Below are 21,782 nucleotides of genomic sequence, written 5' to 3'. Positions count from 1 at the left end.
AAGGAAAATGCTTAATAAAAAGACTCATATAACTAGCATAGTAAATTATGAAAGAGAAAGAGGGACTATATAAATATTAAGATACGTCCACATTTTTTTTTTTACTCTAAAATGATAATCATACGCGTAAAGCTGTTTATTCTTGTTAACAGAGTACTGGTATTAGATTAGCTTCAAAACCTTAGTTGTGATGTGTTTAATAAGTAAATAGTAACAGTACTAAAATCATTTCCTCGTTGAAAATTCTTTGATAATTTCAGCTCATTTTAAGGATGAAGCTATTTTTTAAAAAGAGAAGCATAATAAAAGCAAGGAAGCTGGAGGCTCACTAGTATATTATACCAAGCCCTACCAAGCAAGTTAAGGGTAAAGTAGAGATGAAGTTTGGTATTCATGGAGGTATAAAAGAAAATACTTTAAAAACGGATTTGAAAATTCTACCAGAAATATGATCTGTACTGTGGAACAGCCCTTTGGACATTTTACAATAAGACACCAATTATCTGGATCACTGAGCCAACTCCAGATATTTTTAAATAATTAGAACACAATTAGACAGGAACATAAGTTCACAGTTTATTAGATGAAGACTTTCAGACAGAGGGTAGGTATGGATAATCTGGAGCCTATACATTGTACATATGTGTTTCAGTCATGAATGTCTGGATTATTATCGTTTTAGCTGTATTATGACAGTACCTACTGGGACTGGGATTCCATTATGCTGGTGTTGTACAAACACATCGCAAGACAAAGTCATTGACCCAAAGGGTTTACAATTTAATTTAAGAGACACAAGTGAATGCAGAACACACTAAAAAGGGGATAGGAGAGGCAGGACAAAGAGTATCAGAAAATCGTGTGTGTACATAAATTAGCTATTGCACAATTTGATTCCAAGTAATTTTAATAAATATATGTAAATATTAGTAAACTCCAATGGGCTTCTTTGTAGCATTACCTGTGGGCAATTTCCTGTAGTCTTCATAGTAAAAACAGATCTTGAGGAGAGGATAAGTGGCAATATGGATCAGTTTGGAGAGGGCATTCCAAGATGGGATGACATGGAAGAAAGCTTTAAGATGCTTGTGAGATAAATGGACAAACAGGAGTATGGGTCTGGCAGAACAGAGGACAATATGATGTACAACCCTTCCGTAATTGAATGTTAACCATTTAGGGCACGGTGCTCCAGCTCTTACATAGGTGAGTAGTCTCATTAAATTAATAGGATTACTCACCTAAGTAAAGGCTTCAGGATCAGGTCATTAGGAAAGCACACGCTAAATTGACAGGAAGATTTTATGATATAAAGACTTCTTTTTCTTCTGCTTCACACTATCTTATTTAATTCTATTCTCCCCTCCCTATGCACACAACTTCAATTGATACTTGGGGAGGTTAATCAAATGAACACAGGATAGAGGGCAATGAAAAAACCCATTAACACGCCTCTGGTTATAAATGTAATCTATACAAGCATTCAGATTTTTGTGTGTGTACTGTAAAACTGAAAAGTACTTCCTTAAGTAACATAATGGCGTAAAAATCTAGAAAGCTCTGTGATTATATTTAAAGTCTTTCTAGAACACTTGTGAACGTGTATAATAGCACATTGTGAGGACTAATGTAATCTAGTATATTTAAAACAGCTTTTTATGATGGTACTACGGTTTTAAATGTCTAATTTTGTTCTTCAAATGTAGCAGGGGAACAGTTTTCTTCAAACTCTTGCCTCTTTTTCTTGGGCTGATGAGAGTCTCCTTTAAGTCTTCTACTGAGGTGGATGTTGCATATTTCAGTTAACTGATACTGTTGTCCACATCACACCCACACATGGAAAAATTTATATTTTGCTTTCAGTATTTTCAAAATTATCCTGTGTGATATTCCTAGGCTTCAGACTAACAACCCATTTTGTCAAACATTCATCCTTCAGCAACAACTGAGGCTCTTGTGCTTATCGTAACTGTATGGAGGCAGGCATTCCTCAAAGGACATCACTGCTAAAATTTACAAATTAAAGCAAGAGAATTTAAAATCTTATCATGAGTCTGCTGTCAATTGTGGGAGAAACAGCACTAATCTTAAAAACTCTGAATACTTCTGAGGGCAACTGGTAAATATACAGTGAACCTGTTTTAAGTGAATACCCAAGCAACCTGTAAAAACTGGTTGTGCGCTAAAAGTGGTTTTTATAGAAAAAATTGTAATGAAAATCTTGAAGCTACTCTACAGTGATTGTTTAAAAGAATTGGTTAGCTACTGGAAGTGGTTTTTAGCATAGGGTTAAGTGTATTGAAAAACAGAGTGTTCTCTTCTAATAGAATTTAAATGAAAGTTTTATAGAATTCAGACAAACCTACATGCCTTGATTCGTGAACTCACCCAGTTTTCTCAAATATTGCTGCTTGTATGGTATGTAACCCCTCTTGTTTTGTGAGAACATGGCTCGGCACAATACCAGTTTGCATGAGCTACATCAACCCAATTGCTTGTAAAATGTGGAGAGTTAAAGTCCCACAGTTTAGATGTTGTTTTTTTTTTAAACCGGGGATTTTGTTTGACCCATTATATTATTATAAACATTCCTTTATTTTGATTTTTGTAATAAATACTGCGCTCCATTTATGTGAATTCAGTGTCATAGGACTATTACTCAGACATAAATTTAGGGTTTCACAAACACTATGTTTTCTTCCCATCTTCCATAAATTTATTTTAAATGAGATAAAATAAACTTAAATCAGTCATAGGAAAGGAGAGGCAAGCTGCACTGGAAGACACTGGGACTTGCAGATAATCTGAATTTTCTAGTTGAAAAAAAGATCACATGGGTATTGAGGTGGGACGGGATCAGGTAGGTTAGAAACTAAACGTACAGCATTCTCTTGGGAAAAGATCTTAGAAATCTTTGGTCTGTCCAAAAACAACCTATCTTGCACTCAACAGCTGACTTTAAGCAGCAGCAGTTCTGATGAGTCTGGGTATCAGGAATGTAGCAAGAGACCATTTTAGCCCCATTTAAAATTAATTACAAAATTTATTAGATAAATTCAGGGATTTGCTTGGTTAAGGATTCCCTCTATCTCCTATAACTGCATCGTTCAAAAGTAGAGCTAGGTGAAATAGGAAAATACCCCTGATTTGTGAATGTTTGTGGATATAAATGTTGAGTTTGGTTCACTATGAATTGAGGGGTCAATTTCTTATTTGCAAGTATTCGGATGACCATTATGTAGTCATGTAAATGTTGACAAATCCTGAAACTTTCACCAACTTTTATTTGTCCAAAAATCCTTATTAGGAGTTTGCTCTTCTTTTGTCTTTAAAGTTTCAGTTATCTAATCAGGACCAGAGACAATGCCTTGTGACTTAAGTGACCAGTCACAACACAAATTAAAAACACTGAATAATCTACTCGTTTAAAAAAAAAAAACCCTCCTAGGATGGAAAATATCCAGTATAACTTCTTGGTGAAGCAGAAATTAAGATCTGTTTGCAAACTAGTGATTAACTAAAAAGGGGTCAAAAATTGTAATGAAATATTTGATACAAATATTTCAACCAGCTCTAGTCAAAAAACTAATAGCATTCAAAAACTTCATAAAATGTATTTAAAATATTTACCTCAATAAATCAGAGCTGTCTACAGCTTGATAGTAGTCCTAATCCATGATTATCTACTTTGATTTTGTAACTTAACAATAGTTCATATCAAATTGTACATAACCCTTGCCTTTCAATTATCATATATTCCAAATTTCAGCAAAATAGGAATTTTTTAAAAGTTTGTAATCAAAACTATGCTAGCATCTCATTTACATAAATTTTCATAAACCCAGGCCAAAAAGTTACTCTTGTATCCAGAAGTGGTCTGATTTTGAAAGGTGCTACGCACTTACAGCAACTGTTGAATTCAAAGGGATTTGTGAGTGACCAGCACTTCTAAAGATCAGACAACTTCTATGTAGATGTCCAAATATTGCTTTAAGTGTCTAATTTGAGGAACCAAGTTTTGAAAATGTTGACCCCCCATTCTCAAACTAATCCCTAACAACTGCTTTTCATGTGGTAAGGCATTTTAAAAGTGCTGTAAACTAATGTAACAAAATGAATTTAGTAGGTATATTTTAATGATGAATTAGTTTTATATATATATAAAAAGGTGTTTATCCCACTACATGTTTGAAGCCCAGCTGCTGATTTTGTTAAACTGTGGCCACAGAAATACAGGATATGCTAAATGCTCATTTCCCCATATGCTTGCCTTTCTACTCCTTACGTACATCTTTTACAACACATTTTTTAAAATTTGTATAGACCACAAGATATGTTACTCTTACTTGCAAATTAAACTCTCACTTGTAGCACGTTAGATAATTCAGAACTGCTACTGGAGTTTTGTTCTCAGTTTTAAAGTACGCACTGACGCAGTAGGTTAAAATATACTTGCTGAATGGAATAGTCTTCTTTTTCTATGATGAATATTTGTGCCATCTTCCTCCACTGTCTCTAATATATCTGCTGGGATGAAAGAGTCTACTTCTACATAAAGATAAACCTAATGTTATTATTCCAACTATTGTAAAGATTTATCTTTTTAGAAGTCTGATATTCAGGTACTTCAGTGCACTATAAGTGGAAAGATTTAGCAGAGAAATTATCTGTATTCTTCCACATTTTCAGAAAAAATATTTACCATTGTAATCGATCAAATCGATATGCCAACATTTATGCAGTGTTTTCTACGGGGACAGAATACATTGTTTTTTCATTAAAGTGAATCTACTTTAAATTAATAAGGTATTTGACAGGATTTCATGTCACATTCTCCCAGGAAAACTATAGAACTTTGAATCAGAGATGTAGAAGTGGATAAAAACTGTATCAATCAGCAATTATTCATCCTTTGACAGCAGGAGTTTCAGTGTCAGGTTTGGAGAAGGTTTGGAGTGGAGTTCCACTGATGTTCATTCTGGTTCCATTACTATTTGCTGTTTTCATTATCAACATGACAGATGGATGTGTGAATACATTAATATTTACAGACAATACAAAAAAAGACAGGAGAGTTAAAAAATACTATATTACAAAAGAAATCAAAATGAAGCAAGTTTAGTGGGGCAAGAACAAAATTACATATAGGGTGGGAGAAAACTGAGGCCAAGTCGTAGGGGCACAGAGAAGAATTTGTGGGGAGTATTATAATGAAGTCAATACAACATAGTTGCTACACAGGGTTGTATTGTGGCCATTAGCATGTAGATAGAAAAAAAAAAATCAGAAGTGTCATTTCAGTTCCACTCAGAACTCAGCACGAGCCCTGTGTCAGCTTTAGACACTAGATTTTAAGAAATACCACAAATTGGATAGAGTACACAGAACAACAACTGAAGTGAGACTTTTGAAGAAAGTAACTACATTCAGTCCACAGTAAAATGTAAAAAAACCTGAAGGGAGACATAGTATCGTAAGTATGTAAAAGGGGTGATATGACAAAGCCAAGGAGCAATTTTCCCCTCCATCAATTAAGGAGGACCAAAAAAAAAAAAAAAAAAAAAAGGAGTAATGGGGTTATGTTGCAGCAAAACTTATGTTTATAAATTCAAAAAGACCAATAAAATAAGCATCTAGCACACTGGGATCCTGGTCCATGAGTAGGGCCCCTTTGACACTAAAATAATTTTAAAAATATTGTGTAATCACCGTCACTACAGATTCCAGGTCAAATTTGTCACCAATCTTGGATGATTCAAGGATAATCAAATCAATCCTGCCACACTGCAGCAGGACGGACTAAGTGATCCAGCTGATGTCCCTCTTTCCAAAAAAGAGAAAAAACAACAACAAAAAATCCATGACTAAGTCACCAAAAAAGTGAACAATCATACAGAAAAAATGCAAGTGTTTCCACTGAACACAGTGTTCTGACATGTCATTATTAATTGATGATTTGTTTTCCTCCTTTAGATTTGTGCACCTGGTGAACTAAAATGTAATGGAAAGGAAGCATATTATGTGACAGCATAGTCCAGCAGATAGGGTGTAGGAGTCAGGAGACCTAGGCTCTATTCCAGCTCAGCCACTAAACTCAGTGTGTGACCTTAGATAAGTCATATATCTTCTTTGTGTTTTTCCCATCTGTAAAATAGGGATGATTGTACTTACCCTACTTGGAAAACTGCTTTGAGATCTACAGATGAAAAGTGCTAATTTGTGTGCGAGAGTCATTCAGACTATATTTAGGGATGATACAGTGAAAGACAGTAAATTCCTACTGGCATAACCTGGAACTGCCAGCTGATAATACTTCAGATACTAAAGTATTTTGATGAATATATCTAATGGACATATCCCCATTTTCCCTCAATTTTTAAATCCCAATTAAATGCAAGAAAATGGATGTGAAAGTTTTTCATGAAGCAATAGGTACAATTGTAGTTTAGAAGTCATCAGTTTCTTTTTGTCAGTCCACCACAAACAGAAGAGAAATGTATACTTCTACTTGTATAATGAAACTCTTCGGCACAGTTCTAATATCTTCTAGCTAGGATTTTTGAAACGGTGGCAGAAAAAGGTTTTATGTTTACTATATCATCTACTTATTGCTTGCTCACTTATATTTGTATTTTGCTTAACAGATTTCTGATATGTTCTGGTTTCTTGTTAAACTGTAATTGAAGGTACAGCGAGACTGTTACGCAACATCTACGAAAACTTTTATATTTAAAGAGACAATGACCACTTTCCATAAAATACTTTTATTGACTATGAAGAAAAAGAAAGCAGTAAATTCCATCTGATATTACTTGAAAATGTGGATTACAATGTTTTATGCAGTGGTATTGATACATATACACATACATAGAAGAACAGAGAAAAAGTGCTTGCCTGAAAAAATTAAATATTCCTTTACTGTATTTTAGTTTTAAAATATTAATGCAATTAAGCACTGTTATGAAACAAACACTGAACTATCAGATCACACTTGCTAGGGATGTCTGGTAGCAGAAGTCTAAGTTGGAGGGTCTTTTATTTAAACCATATGCCCTCCCCATCATTCAGACCTAAAAGTGGGATCTGCACTTAACATCTCTTTTCATCTAAAGCATATAATATTTTCAGATTCTCTATAGCAGAGGTGGCCAAACTGTGGCTTGCGAGCCACCTGTGGCTCTTTTACTATTAAAGTGCTGCTCACGGAGCCCCTGGCCTGCCCCACACCCAATCTCCACCTACCAGACTTGGGGGAGGAGAGAAGCTCAGGACCTTTACCTTGCAGCGGGGCAGTGGGGTAGGGGCCTCTGCCCAGTGCGGAGGGAGGGGTCTCAGTGCTTCAGCCCCATGAGAAACACCTGCCAGGGCTCGGGGCTTTAGCAGGAGCAGGGCTGACGCCCTGACCCCATCATGTGCCTCCCGCAGAGCTGAAGCCTCAAGCCCCAGCAGGTGCACCCTTGCTCTTGAACTTCTGAAGATTGTCGTATGCGGCTCGGAGGGTCAGTAAGTTTAGCCACCCCGATCTATAGTTTTGATTCCGGTAATTCTAGGTTTAAAGCCATGCTGTAAATAATTAGCTAAAAATGTTGGACTAACATAGTTAGCAATGCCAATTAATTTAGTCTGATACCCCCCAAAAAAGTTTTAATTTTACACATAAAGTAGAAGAGCAATGATACTTCAAAGAAACAATTAGAAAATCCTTTCTGACCTGCAGAAGTTAGGTGGTTAGTAGAGTAAGAGCTTAGTGAGTGTCAAACTGATATAATTCCCTTCCTAACACTTCTTTTTTAATAAACTGATGCCACAAAGCATATTGGCCCACTAAAGCAGAAAAGGGAAAGTCAAAACTCTTCCAATGCAGTTATCATGGACTATTTAAAAGAGGGAAAATGGCTGAAATAGTATAGTTTGCATTTGCAAAATTGTTGTATTACTTCCAATTAAGGCATAACCATCCATTAGTAAGAAAATGCATGTCACTGTATATACTTCAAGAGAGAAGCAAATACAGGGCAAGAAACAGAAATACGTACATACAAGTAAAAAAATCTTTTAACCAGTAATATGTTGTATGCTATGAAAACAAAGCCAATCCTTTCAAAGTAGTTGATACTGGTCATTTGGACACTCCCCGGTATAGAATCTGATACAATCTTTTGGCCAGTAATGATATGCAGTCAGGATCATTGGCTATGGAATTCTTTTGCTTACTGTTACTATCTTTGCCCATTTTCAAGTACTTTTCTTTTAATGAAGAGAGGTCATTCTAAGATTCCCTCATTTCACCCTTTACTTCACCACCAACAAATGAAGGCCCTGGTGGCAGATGCAATTCCCTCTGGAGTCCAACACCATCACGTTAGATTCGTACACTTGAAATCACAAAAAGTACACCCCTTCCTCAAGAAACTGTGTATTGTTTTTTATAACACTCCAACCTTTGCTGGCATGGAAAAATCAGCAGACACATCTGTACCATAAAAAAATTCAAACGATAAACAAAAGTAAAAGGCCCAGATTTTCAAAAGTAACTAGTGATTTTGGATGCCCAACATCAGACACCTTAAAGGGGCCTGATTTTCAGAAAGTGATGTTAAAATTAGGCCCCTTGAGTGTCTAGTTCAGAAACCTAAACTGAGGTACTCAAATCATTCATCACTTTTGAAAATCTTGGTCAACTCTTCCCTCCCTCACATACAAAAAAAATAGCCAACCAACCTCTTAATACGATATTTGTGAAGGGACAGATGTTCTAGAAAAATAATGTTGATTTTAAAAATCAATAGCTGGTTGCAATTTCCATGTATTTTATCCACGGTATCCCTTAATTCTAGTATTTGAGAAAGATTTAATTTTAGAATTTAGAAATGTAACCTTTGTCCGACTAGAGCCTAATCAATTTGTGAACTTGTCTTGGGTATAATTCACTCCAGTGCAGAAGGCCAACACAAGGCCCATATGTGATATCTGCAAGTTCCTACTAAGAAGATTTAAAAGCATTGATTTATCCACATTTGCCAGATTCTCAAGAGCAGGGACAACTAACTAAAATTAATTGAAAAAGGAAACTTACAAAGCTAGACAAAAATCAAAAGTCAAACAAAGCAGGTACTAGGCGTAGATTATTTAAGTGCTCCCCTAAGATATGTTTAAATGCACTACAAAAGACTGTGGACTCCTTCGGACTGACTGATGGGCCAGTCCTATTCCTCTTGTTCATCATGGTCCCCAGTGGAAGTGTAGGAATTTTTTTTGTGCTAAGAAGAATGGTCAAATGGTTAGGTTGACAGCCTGGGTCTCCAGAGATCCAGATTCAGTTCCCTGATTCAGAGATTGTGTGTGTGACCTTGGGCACATGACTTGGTGCCTCTGTTACTCAGTTCCCCAGCTGTAAAATAGGGACAACAGTGCTTCCCCTACCTCACAGAGGCCTAGTGAGGATAAATACATTAAACGTTGTGCGGTGTTCAAATACTACAATAACGGGGACCACATAAGTACCTGATAGGTAGGAACAGACAGTGCCCCTTCAGTTGCAGTCCAAGAATGGGGACCAGCAGTATGTCCCCTTCATGGATGGTTACACAGCTAGCATTTCTTCCCCACTCTCTAAGGCTGGGAATCTTCAGAACAGGCTTAAGATGGTATGGGAGAGACAGGAAGGGAGTGACACCAAATTTTTTTTTTTTTACACTTGGCACAAACAGCTCGCCCAAAAATGAAATACTCCATTATTTGTGTTTAATGAGGTTTGTTTGAGAACATTTTATTGTTTAGTTGGGTCCTAATCCTGTGAGCATATGGAAGTTGAGGACATTCAGCTTCTCAAGAAAGGAGCTCAGCACACTGCAGGATCTGGTCTTGGATGCTCATTCTTTAAAGCATTTTTTAAAAACACCAGAACAACAACTGAGTGTTGCCTGGATCTCAACTCACACTCTTTTAGCCTCTTGATCTGCTACCTTGTGTCAAAAACAAATTTTTGTTTAGAGACTGAATTTATGCTCCTCCTTCATCCTCAGTTTTAGAAGACATCAAATTCAAGTCAGTATAAAAAGCGCTATCTGAAGGATGAATTCACACGCCCCTCATTCTTACTTCTTCACTCAGTCATCAGGCCTACCACACAGGCAGAGGAGCAAACTGAAGCTGAACTTTACTCTCCCCTCCTCCCCCATTTTATTTTATAAAATGGAATGAAAGAAAGTGTATATGAAAATGATCAGGATTGTGATAATGTAATCTTCCTACACCCAATTATAACTATGCATTGTGCAGCTAGACTACATTCCTATGGAGTGGGAAAATGGCTTTTTTTTTTAAACCAAGCCAGTCTTCGACATTTTGTGATTTAGCTGGAGTTTCCTATACCCATTAGAACACAAGCACGCAGGAAAAAAGTCATAGTTAGAGTGAGATGATGATGCTGTGAAGTTGTAGCAAACGTTACCTTTCATCTGAGTAGATATCTTGATTCCTGTGCTTTCCAAAGCTGGAATTTCCTGCTGGCTTTGTGCTGATGTGTTGGCAGTGGTGTTTTTATAGAATGATTGATCTATCTACCAAGTTTTATGGATAAATTCATGCTCATAATAATGGGTAAGCCAACCCTACTGCAGAAAGGACTGTATTGATTACAGGTTATTTAATCTTTGGGGCAAAGAGTTTACTTATTGCTACTCCCAAATTACAGGTTTCATTTTTACAACTATTTTTACATAATGAACTATTTTTCCATTGGAACTTACTTGAGGGCATGTATTACACCTAAAATCAGTAACATCATTTGTCTTGGTTAGAATGTTTGAAATTATGATTTAATTTTGGGTACCATTTAGCCCCCCACAAAGTATGTGCTTACCTGGTCCCTCAAAGGGCAAGAGTTTGGATGGAATTGGGTCCTTAGCACTCAGCGGGATCAGGTAGAGGTCCTTGACGTGTCTGTTGTTATTAGCTACAACACCAAAACGACCACGACTGCTAAAATAGGAGTAGAGAGAAATATAGGCAACTTCCTCTTCTTCTGTTGCAGGGTGGAAACGAATCAAGCACAGTTCCTACAATACAAAAGTACAAGGGGAAATTGTTGATCTAGTGCTAAACTGGCAAATGAAGTGCTAAATGGGATGTTATCACATTGGAAAGTTCTTCACTTTTAATTTAAAAAACCCAATATTCTATAAATTGTGGCAATAATCAACACCAATTGTCTACATTAGGGCAATACTATAATTGAAAGGAATATCACTGTGCCTAAAACTATTATTTTAAATTAAAAATAGAATTAGTTTTAAGCCCTACACAATTTTGAAAACAAACATTACTTGTGTATCTTGCATCTAAATATTGCCTCTTAACAAATCAGTAGTCTGAGCATTCCAGCAATACTGAAGAAGGGAATACTCTTACTGTGATGCATCATGACAGATATTAATATTGTAATGCATGGATTTTCCATTTCCATCAGTGTTTTTAATAGTAAAGCCTCTTGCCTACATTACATAATCACTTTGTCCCCTTTTAAAATTGTATATAAATATTTAACACTAAAGAATTAAATTCTCTTGGTTCACTTGGAACACTCATTTACTCACAAAAGAGCAGTAAGTAAGGCATTTGAGCCATTCAACATTGTAGAGGATCAAAATGGTTAAGATGCTCAAAATACACAAATTTACATTTTTCTTCAATAAATCCAATTTAAAAACTTTAACTTTTAAATGTTTCCACTGGATTCCTGGGCATCATCTCAGATAATATTGGAGGTTTAGCAATTAAAACTATATCAGAATTTCCAATAAAGACAAGTGCAAAGTACTACATTTAGGAAGGAAAAATCAAATATGCAATGGGGAATAACTGACTAGGTGGTAGTAGTGCTGAAAAAGGATCTGGGAATATAGTGGATTACAAATTGAATAGGAGTCAACAATGTAATGCAGTTGCGAAAAAGGCCACTATAATTATGGCATGTATTAACAGGACTTGTCGGAAGCACGTCATGGGAGGTAACCGTCCTGCTCTAGTCAGCACTGCTGAGGCCTCAGCTGGAGTACTGTGTTGAATTCTGGACACCACTCTTTAGGAAAGATGTGGACAAATTGGAGAGACTTCAGAGAAAAGCAACAAAAATGATAAAAGGTTTAGAACCCCTGACCTATGGTGAAAGCTTAAAAAACATGGGCATGGGGGGGGGCCTGATAACGGTCTTCAAATATGTTACTGGCTGTTATAAAGAGGATGATGATCAACTCTCCATGTCCACGTAAGAAGTAATGGGCTTAATCTGCAGCATGGGAGATTTAGGTTAGATATTAGAAAAAACTTTATAAGGGTAGTTAAGCACTAGAATAGGCTTCCAAGAGAGGTTGTAGAATCCCCATCACTGGAGGTTTTTACAAACAGGGTGGGCAAACACCTGTCAGGTATGGTCTACATCAATTTGGTTCTGCCTCAGTACACGGGGATGGACTTGATAACTTCTTAAGGTCTCTTCCAGACCTACATTTCTAGGATTACGTTTTATAAGATTAGTTTTCTTCTTCACTGCTATACATAGGATTTTAAGTGAGTACCTTAGAAAGGGAAGATTTGAGTTTGCCAACATAATCCCAGACTGTCTTCGGTGAGATCCTCCCACCAATATGAATTGTATCTGGTAAATCCTAAACAAGAAGTATTACACGGTAATATGAGAAAGCATCATAAACACACAATATGTTGTTAAAAAGCAATGCAGATTGCCCTATCCCAATAGCCTATTGGAGGCTACACTCCAGGAAGAGGAGGCTATAACATTATAATATTTATTTCTTAACTGCAAGGTGAGTGTAGTTATTGAACATTACTGGGAGGGTGACAGTATATTACAAGGAAAAAGGCAGTCCAGAATGACTGTGAAAGTTGAAGGACTTTCATATGCACCATTAGCTAAATCTGCTCATTTGCTTTGCTTTGGGCAGGTAAGCACCAATTTTTATACACAAGTGAATTTTTTAACACCCTAATTCCCAGTATAAATTATTTTCCTTACTTGCAATTTAACAGAATGTTATGCCCCATGAATACGAGCCATGTGTGGTCTAGTTAGGTTCTCTCAGTCAGAATGCTACAGGAAATTTTATCAGCACAAATACTGTAAGTGATTACCACTATGGCTTCCATATTACAACTAAAAATAATAAAGTCCTGACCTAAAACACACATTTATATTCATATATAAAATATAATATAAATACCCTCATAAAATGTACTTTAAAAAGGGAGAAAGTTTCCAATCTGTTTTTATATTAACAAATGCACACTTTTTTGTAACATCAGGTCACTCAAATCTGCATACTCCCAGAAATAAAATATCCCTCTACCATTTGTTTTTAATCAATATAAAATAATAAAAAGTGCAATATCCCACTTCTCAGAGGCCCATATAAATTGCCAAGAGGATCAGACCAGTGGTCCATCTAATCTAACACCAGAAGATCATACTTCTCAAACCTGGCCTGAAAAATTTTTTTTTTTAAATTATGTCTCTAAGAAAGTTTTAAGCAGAGTCCATTTTTTTAACTGCTGCTTTTTTCTTGCCAAGAGTGTCTTAAGACAGTCACAGATACCCAATTCAGGTACTGAAGCCAAAACAAGGCCATTTTTAGCTCTTGGAGGACCCTAAGGATTCTGAAGCCTTTTAATAACTAAGTAATTCTTAAGGTTTTTAAAATGGGCTTCTTGTTTTAGAACTACAGAACTTGTTCCAAAAAGAATTACCATAAAAAAATGTTATATTTTTCTTTAAATGTGAAGTCTCTATTTTGAGTGGAACAACAGTTTGTCTGAACATATGCACACACTGCCATGTACTTAGGGTTTCGGATTTGAGGTTTTTGGTGATGATAACCAATAAAATGCATCCAATGCAAAAGAGAACAAACTTATACATAAATAAAAAAATGAAAGTAGTGTTTATCGAATAAACACCAGAAACACACTGGATAGGATTACTGAGTACTAAGGGCTTGTCTACTCAAAGCAGTGATGTGAACTATGGGGGGATTATTTTTAAAGTGCACTGTGTTGCACATTAAGTGGTCTATGTAGACCTCGTGGGTGCGCACTATAGTTTCCCTCGTGCACTTTAAAATAGTGCTATTTGAAACAGTACTACCTTACAATACACTAGGAAACATTCCAAAGTATATGTTATTGTAATGAGTAATTTATATATTCATTACTCAATACAGTGTATCCAACAGACAACATGGAAAAAACCCTGATTTTGGACAGATACATAAAACTAAAGAATTGTTAAAAATAACTCCCCAAAATGACATCTCTAAACCCTGAAAAACAGAAGCCCTACATATATTATATATTTAACAGTCTGACTGCCAAGAGTCAGAAAGATAAAAAACAAACACTGAAAGCTGGACTTTTAGTATAGACTTACTGGATCTACAACAGAAATTTTCCAACTTTAGTGGGAGCCACATAGACATCTGAGACTTAATCCAATGTTCACTGAAGTCAGTGAGTGTCTTTCTGTTGACTTCAGTGAGCACTGGATCCAGTCCCAGTGGCCTGATTTCTAGGTGTAGGGTGGGATTTTCAAAAGTTTCCAAAATTGGCCTAACTCTGTTCCCAAGGAATTCAATAGTAAAACTCCCACTGACTTCAATGGGAGCAGAGTTAGGCCAATGCCAAGTGTTTTTGAAAATCCTACCCATATGGTTTGATATTACAGGTGCAAAAGAAAGCAGGTTTAAGATATCAGTCTTAACTTTACAGTTTTTGTTGTCCCCTAGAAAGGGGAGATTATAATGCAGGGAAAAAAATTGGCTCCTTAACAGAAAACAGCTAGTTTTTGTTCAGTGCAGTACCCGAAAATATTTTTAAAAGGTAAAAGATGCATTGCTTGACATTATAATTGCTGTTCTAAAAGTATTATGTAAGTATTTTGTTTATGTATTCAAATATAAAGCTATTTTTATACTTGCTACCAGTATTTAAAAAGCTCAGAAATGGTTTTGCACAAAGTGCCCATAGTGCCAATATTCTAATGTTAAGTTCAGTATTAGAGAGAGGTGAATAATTTAAAAGTAAATTGTTGAATAAACTGTTCAAAAATACTGCTTAATAATTTTGACAATTTTTGCAAATATTATTTGACCATCTGTAGTCAGTATCAGAACTGTCTGCTTGTTTTATACCAAATAGATACCCACCATATGCTCAGCAGTGACAGTTGTGTTGTAAAATATCAACTACTTTATTCGTGGTTAAAATGCTTCCTACCTCCAAAACTTTCACACTGGCATACTGAGCCAACAGACAGTTTTTCCTTTTAGTAAAGTGATGCCATTTAGTGTTGTTATAATTTCAGTGTAGCAATATTTAACAAGTGACCTGAACCTTTGTAACAAGAGAAAAATATAGACATATTCTATACATACAAACATCTGTTCTAACCTCACTAAGATATTCAAAACACCCAGAGACAGGATATGCTTTAGTGACAAACTTGGCCACACTTTGCATGTTAATAAATCCTTTCCAAATGGTACTGAGACGAGAGAGAAAGAGGGAAGTATCTCCATCCTGAGGGGATCGTGACTCTGTGATGCTGCAAAACAAAATCGGGGGAGAGAAGAAGGTTAGAAATGACACTTTCCCTTCTTTCTTCTGCCTCCCCCCACTCCTCAAATATTTAGGCATTTTAAACAAGTGAATAGATATTCTGAGAAAATTTAAACATCTAATTGCTACTCAGAATCCAAATAAGTGACAAATTGACCGTATTATAAATTATCTAAATTATTTTGCTTGGAAATTAACTGAATCCTGGTGAAAGAATGCAAGGAGCTACTGAAAATAAAAGCATATATGCAGAGACAGGGAATGAAGGGTACTGTGAGAGACATATTTTGTAGAGTCAGGCTAGCAATGTGATTATATTATCTCAGACTCTATAGTAAATTTAAGCATCTTCCACTAAGTGAGTGAATGATACTGTATGTATGAAAACATCCTCATGGTAAAGAACTAAATATGACTATAAATTATAACTGACTTTGAAAAAAACAAAACAATTTCATCCAAATTATAGGATATGTTTGTTTTCCCTGTTATGCATATTGAATGTAAGTGATCCTTGTCCTTTTACTAAATGGATCAACTAGTGAGACAATTTCCAACCACCCCCAAAATGAAGTCTAAGAACGTTTTAATTTTAGGATGAAATTCTGCTCTTAGCTATACCAATGTAAATTTGGAGTAACTCCACTGGTTTTCTCTATTTATACTAAAGTTTATATACCCATTATCCCACATTCATAACACCCTTTACTTTTAATGTAGGCAGAGTATGACATTTGGAGAGGAAAAATGAGGGGATGATAAATCAAAAGATTTTCTGAGTGAGGACATATTTTAAAATCTGAACTGCCTTTCTTCTTAATATAGAAAAACATATTATTGGTAGAAAATAGTAATGTCAAAGGCTCAGGAGATTGGTTTACTATAAAATGTACGCACTTGATATTTGGTGATGGTGGAACTGTCAAATATCTTGGATCTGGTGAGGACGATGGTTTTGTTAATATTGATTTAGGAGCTGTTAAAACAGATTTTGATGTTTCCTGTCTGGATTCCACCATGGAAACTTTGTCAGGTGCAGGGCTGGAATGCAATGCTGAGGTCACAGTACCAGATGAACTGCTCATTGCCGTTCTGGGGTCCCTGCCAGATACAGTTACTGTTGTGACAACTCCTGCAATGCAAGAGGTAGGATAAATGGAGACCTCTTCAGGCAAAGTAGATTCTGCATTATGCCCCTGTGCTGTAGGAAAGTATGTTGTTTCCAAGACTGTTTCTGTTACAGAGCCAAGAGTTTCTGTTGTGTTTTCAGATACTGCCTCTGTTTCAGGTGCTGCAGTTGGTGTAGAACTTTCATATTTTGGCTTTACTTCTGGCTTTGATTGTGTCTCCATCTTTTTAGCAGAAGTCATAGACAATTTTGATTTCTTTGGTGCTGGTTCATCATCAGATGCTGAAATCTGACCTTTAAATTAGACAAACAAAAGTTTTATTTATTGTTACTCATATAATAAATCACGCTGGAAAGAAAAACCAAATAATTTATATAACATCTGCAGCGGAGCATTCTTCTCTCTCTCAAAACAGAAAATAAAGTTTACTACCTATACTAAATAAACAACTAAATAGAGCTAAGGTGGTCTAAATAAAAAAAGATAATTATATCAATTAACTCTACACAACTACAAAAAGGACCAGTTTATTCAATTAACAAGTACTATCAAACAACGTGGGCTTTGTCCTAGCCTACCGAAGTCAATAGACATCTTCCCACTGACTTCAGTGAGTGTTGGACTGGCCCTTTATACATAAGAAATCTTATGTGCAACACTAATTTGACAAAAAGAAAAGAAGTACTTGTGGCACCTTAGAGACTAACAAATTTATTTGAGCATAAGCTTTCGTGAGCTACAGCTCACTTCATTGGATGCATTCAGTGGAAAATACAGTGGGGAGATTTATATACACAGAGAAAATACAGTTGGGAGATTTATATACACAGAGAACATGTGTTCCCTCCCCACTGTATTTTCCACTGAATGCATCCGATGAAGTGAGCTGTAGCTCACGCAAGCTTATGCTCAAATAAATCTGTTAGTCTCTAAGGTGCCACAAGTACTCCTTTTCTTTTTGCGGATACAGACTAACATGGCTGCTACTCTGAAACTAATTTGACATTATCTCTAAGCTGAACATAATGTATACCTGTACAGATTTTGCAGTTCAGGTCAAAAAGATGGGCTCGATGCTGACTTGTTGTGTCCTTTAACATACTACTGAAAATATCCAGAAGGGGAGCACTACTTTTCTCTGGTGCATCTCGGGTTGATTCTTGCTGCTCCTAAAAATGAACAAATGCAAAAACAAATATTACTGGTTGTTCATTAATTTCAAATATATCAAAGCCTTTGGAATCCATAATTTGAATTTTAGTTGTTTTAACAACAAAAACCTTAAAAAGTCATTTGGTCTCATTAGCACCTTTGCAAAGGCATGGTATTTTGAAAACATTCTTCATACATGATCACTTTACCTGTGTTTCTTTTTTCCCCCTCCCTCTTTAGTAAGGAGATATCACAGGAAATCAAGAGCTCTCTTTTTTAAGAGTTATTCTGCTCTCATTCCCCATCTGACATCAAAAATATGTCCTATCAAATCAGAAGTTTTCCCAGCAACCAAACTGTGATATTATTGATTGTGCTTTCATATGGAAAGTTAGCAGAAAACCTTCAAAAACAAAGATCACTTCTAAAAATTACTCTCTTTTTAAAATGAGCATCAAAAGGTAGATAAATATATAGTGTCTGATTTTAAAGAACATCTGCAGTAGTATGCCCATCATTAAGCTTGGTGCACTCCTAAAATTAAAACGCAAATCCTTGTAAAACACAAATGGTTATTTTACATATTTAGAAACTTTCATTTTTTGGTGAATGGTATGCAGAACTAGTTGACACATTTTCCTCAGTGGTTCAGCACTTAAACAACTGTTTATACCTACATCTGAGTCAGACACTGGTGGAGAATCTTCCATATTTACATCTGGTATATTTTCCTGTTTTATGGCTGACTTCTTGCTTTCATGAGATTTACTTCTTGACTCTGTTATCTAAGAAAAGCATAAAATTATATTCTAACATCAAAAAGCCACATATGTACTTGTATCACTACTTTATACCCTATTACCTATTCTTTCAGTAACCACTGATGGCTACAAAATGTATTGGTCTGCCAAAATTCTCACCCTCAGCAAATGTTAAACAAACTTTTGTGCATATGACTCTAGAAAGTAGTTTAACAACATCACAAACCCATCAATAATTCCTATGTGAATACATGGTAAACAGAATTACATTACTTACTGATTTGATTGGTTTCTCTTTCCACACAGACAGCTCTTTGGAGAGAAGTTCTTCTGGCTTCATTCTCACTAGCTTTGACAAAGAAATCTCTTCACGAAGAACACGATGGAAAAGTCCCTGAAACAAAAACCTACTTTACTGACATGTTGAAGAATACTAATAGAGTTAGATAACTAGTAAAGGAGATTCTTGCAGAAGAATGAAGTTTATTCCTTAATTTATGAACTCCCTATTAAAAGGTACTAACTAGGTATAAGCAAAATTGAAAAGGCTTAGTACGATCAGATACTAAGGATGAATGGGCATACAGATGAACTATTTTCTGATCACTAAAAGTAATCCTCCAGTGTAAGGTGAACTGCATTTCCACTACCACTGCCCATGCTAGACCTGTTCTGAGAATAAAAAGGACCTCAGCTTACTCTGCTCTCAAGTCTACATTTTCACAAGCATTCACGTTTTAAAAAAATCATCACTCTGGTCATCTCCAGTGAATTTGTGGATCCACTCTGGCTGAAGTCATCCAATGTGTCACACAATGCCAGAAAGGTAGAGAGAGTTGGAATTTCTTTGCCCAGTATATCATTATAAGCAATATTGTATTCTGAATCAAAGTAATCAAGCTTTCTAGGAATTAATGAGCCACACACAAAGACATTTTGGATAACTGTATGATAAAATCACTTCTTTTCAGTCAAGATGTGAATAATTTTGGAATAACTTCGGGTAAGTTCTACAGCCTCAAAATTTAGAGCTAGTAGAGTTTTGGAGATGGAAATTAAAACTGTTAGTGTCAAAGAGGTTTCATATATTTTAGCATATACTCAGTGTTTAAGAACACAAACCTGATTTTTTGGGTCCTTAAGATTGAACATGATACTGCGATATTTACTCTTATATCGGTTGTCTGTAACTTGAAACAAGTTAAACATTTCCTTTTCAATATTCAGTGCTATCTTGCCCACTTCACTCTCTGTCATGACCAGATCGTCACTATCATTGACCCTGTACAAAATAAAATAAATAAATTATTATACTTCCTCTAAAAACAGCATTGATATTAAATAAGTTTGGCAATTTTAATTGTGAGTAAAATCTCAAAAAAAAATAAAAATAAAATTGTGAATTCAGTGAGGCTACTCATGCATGAAGTTAATCACATACTTAAATGTTTGCTGGTTCAAGGCCTTAGAGGCAATATTCTCCACACAAGTATTTTTGTTTTCACTTTTGAAGGGAACTACAATAAGTTAGTTTCCCTACCACTAAAGAGGAAAAGTTAAGATGACATTGTACTTGTTTGTGTAACCTGCTCTGATTTCGTTTTGTTTTTTAATTTAAAACTAATTAGCAATCGTTTGAAATTATGTGGTGCTTTAGTGTTTGTCAATAACTGATTTGTTTTTAAATGATGTGATTACTACTATGGCACAGAACATTTTTTTCTTGGAGGGGGATAGGGAAAGGGGTAAACCTATCCATCACGCACTTCTATCCTTTGGCAACAGGAAAGTATATTAACCATACTGTATTCTGTATATTTTTTTAGATTTTAACTTAGTAACAACTGCATTATAAAAGTTTCTATGTTGTGATTTAAGACTTCGTATTAAAATTGCCATCATAATACTTCAGGTTTTTTTCCCTGCCCTTTAAGAACATTAACATTCAACTCTGATTCTGTGCATTTGGAATTTTTACCTCTGAATGTGAGATATTACCAAACTTTCTTTACTTCACTTTAATGTTAAGCTTATGTCAACTGTTTCACTTGAAGAATGAAGTCATTGCCTCCTTATCACTGTTAAAGAGCAGTGCAGTCTAAACATTTATTTCAAAGTTTGTTAATGCCTTTACAAAGTAAGTGTGTTGAATTCCCACCTTTTCCATAAAATTTCTTTGAGGGATCGTCGTATGTTTTGTCGAATTTGAGAGTTGGGTTGTGATTGAGTGGGGTTAGCTGCTCCTTTTGCTTGTGTGATTGTAGACGTAGCTGAAGTGGAAGACACTGCTGTTTTTCTAAGCCCTCCAGGTAAACTGGAAGACACAACTGATTTTTTGGAAACTGATGGTGAACCGTGGGAAAGAGGTGACTGTTTTGAAGAGGAAACGTTGCCTGATGAAAGCCAAGATTTCTTAGGAATTACACCTTTGAAGCTCGCAGCAGAATATTTAGTTGGGTGTTTAGTTAGGGAAGTGCTAGTAAATGATGGGGACTTCTTTGGACCAAGGTTTTTGGACACGGAAGACGTCTGTTTCTCAACTGTAGAAGCTGAAGCAACCCCTTTCTTTGATGCTGTAGTAGGTTCTATTGGTTTATCCTCACTCTTCTTCTCTTCCTTCTGAGCTGTTAAAACAAACAGAAAAACAATAAAGATATGGCTATAAAATAATGGCTATGTACAGTAATACCTAACTATACCAAAGAAGCTTTACAAATATATAAAGAAAATTATATTACACTTAGTATCTTCATTCTGCAACAGATTTGATAATTGTATTATTACTTTTGACATTCATTTAGATGGGAGACATCCTCCTAGTAATGAAAACCAGTTATTCATTCAGAAAGAACAGTCTCCAGGAAACAATGCCTCCAGTCTAATTTTCAAACAGGCATCAACTTCAATTTGTCATACAACCTATTACAAGCTCACAATTTCTTTAACTTTCACTGGCTTTATTAAAATAGGAAAAAATGTGCATTGGTATATCTTAGCTTGGTTTGGAATAAATTGAGCATTTAAACACTGGACAGAATATATTCCACACAAAGAGGAGGCTTAATATGGAGATTGAGATTACTTCATTTCAGACAAATTCCTTTAAGAT

At 35.6% G+C, this 21,782-nt stretch overlaps 1 protein-coding gene across 3 annotated transcripts in view; it reads right to left on the bottom strand.

Annotated features, from left to right (window-relative positions):
• DIDO1 (death inducer-obliterator 1) overlaps positions 1 to 21,782 on the bottom strand; it is an 87,943-nt gene that overhangs the window by 5,877 nt on the left and 60,284 nt on the right. For all 3 annotated transcript variants that reach the window (XM_074969591.1, XM_074969590.1, XM_074969592.1), the window contains 9 exons: positions 20,832 to 21,297; positions 19,796 to 19,955; positions 18,951 to 19,067; positions 18,590 to 18,697; positions 17,794 to 17,929; positions 16,528 to 17,053; positions 15,463 to 15,616; positions 12,579 to 12,668; positions 10,865 to 11,060 (listed from right to left, as the gene is read on the bottom strand). In XM_074969591.1, the coding sequence (XP_074825692.1) occupies positions 10,865 to 11,060; positions 12,579 to 12,668; positions 15,463 to 15,616; positions 16,528 to 17,053; positions 17,794 to 17,929; positions 18,590 to 18,697; positions 18,951 to 19,067; positions 19,796 to 19,955; positions 20,832 to 21,297 (1,953 nt within the window). The remainder of the gene's footprint in view (positions 1 to 10,864; positions 11,061 to 12,578; positions 12,669 to 15,462; positions 15,617 to 16,527; positions 17,054 to 17,793; positions 17,930 to 18,589; positions 18,698 to 18,950; positions 19,068 to 19,795; positions 19,956 to 20,831; positions 21,298 to 21,782) is intronic.

Source organism: Natator depressus, chromosome 13 (genome assembly GCF_965152275.1).
Source record: "Natator depressus isolate rNatDep1 chromosome 13, rNatDep2.hap1, whole genome shotgun sequence".
Classification (NCBI taxonomy): domain Eukaryota; kingdom Metazoa; phylum Chordata; order Testudines; family Cheloniidae; genus Natator; species Natator depressus.
The sequence above is the reverse complement of the archived record's forward strand: the minus strand, read 5'-3'. Positions and strand labels throughout refer to the sequence as shown.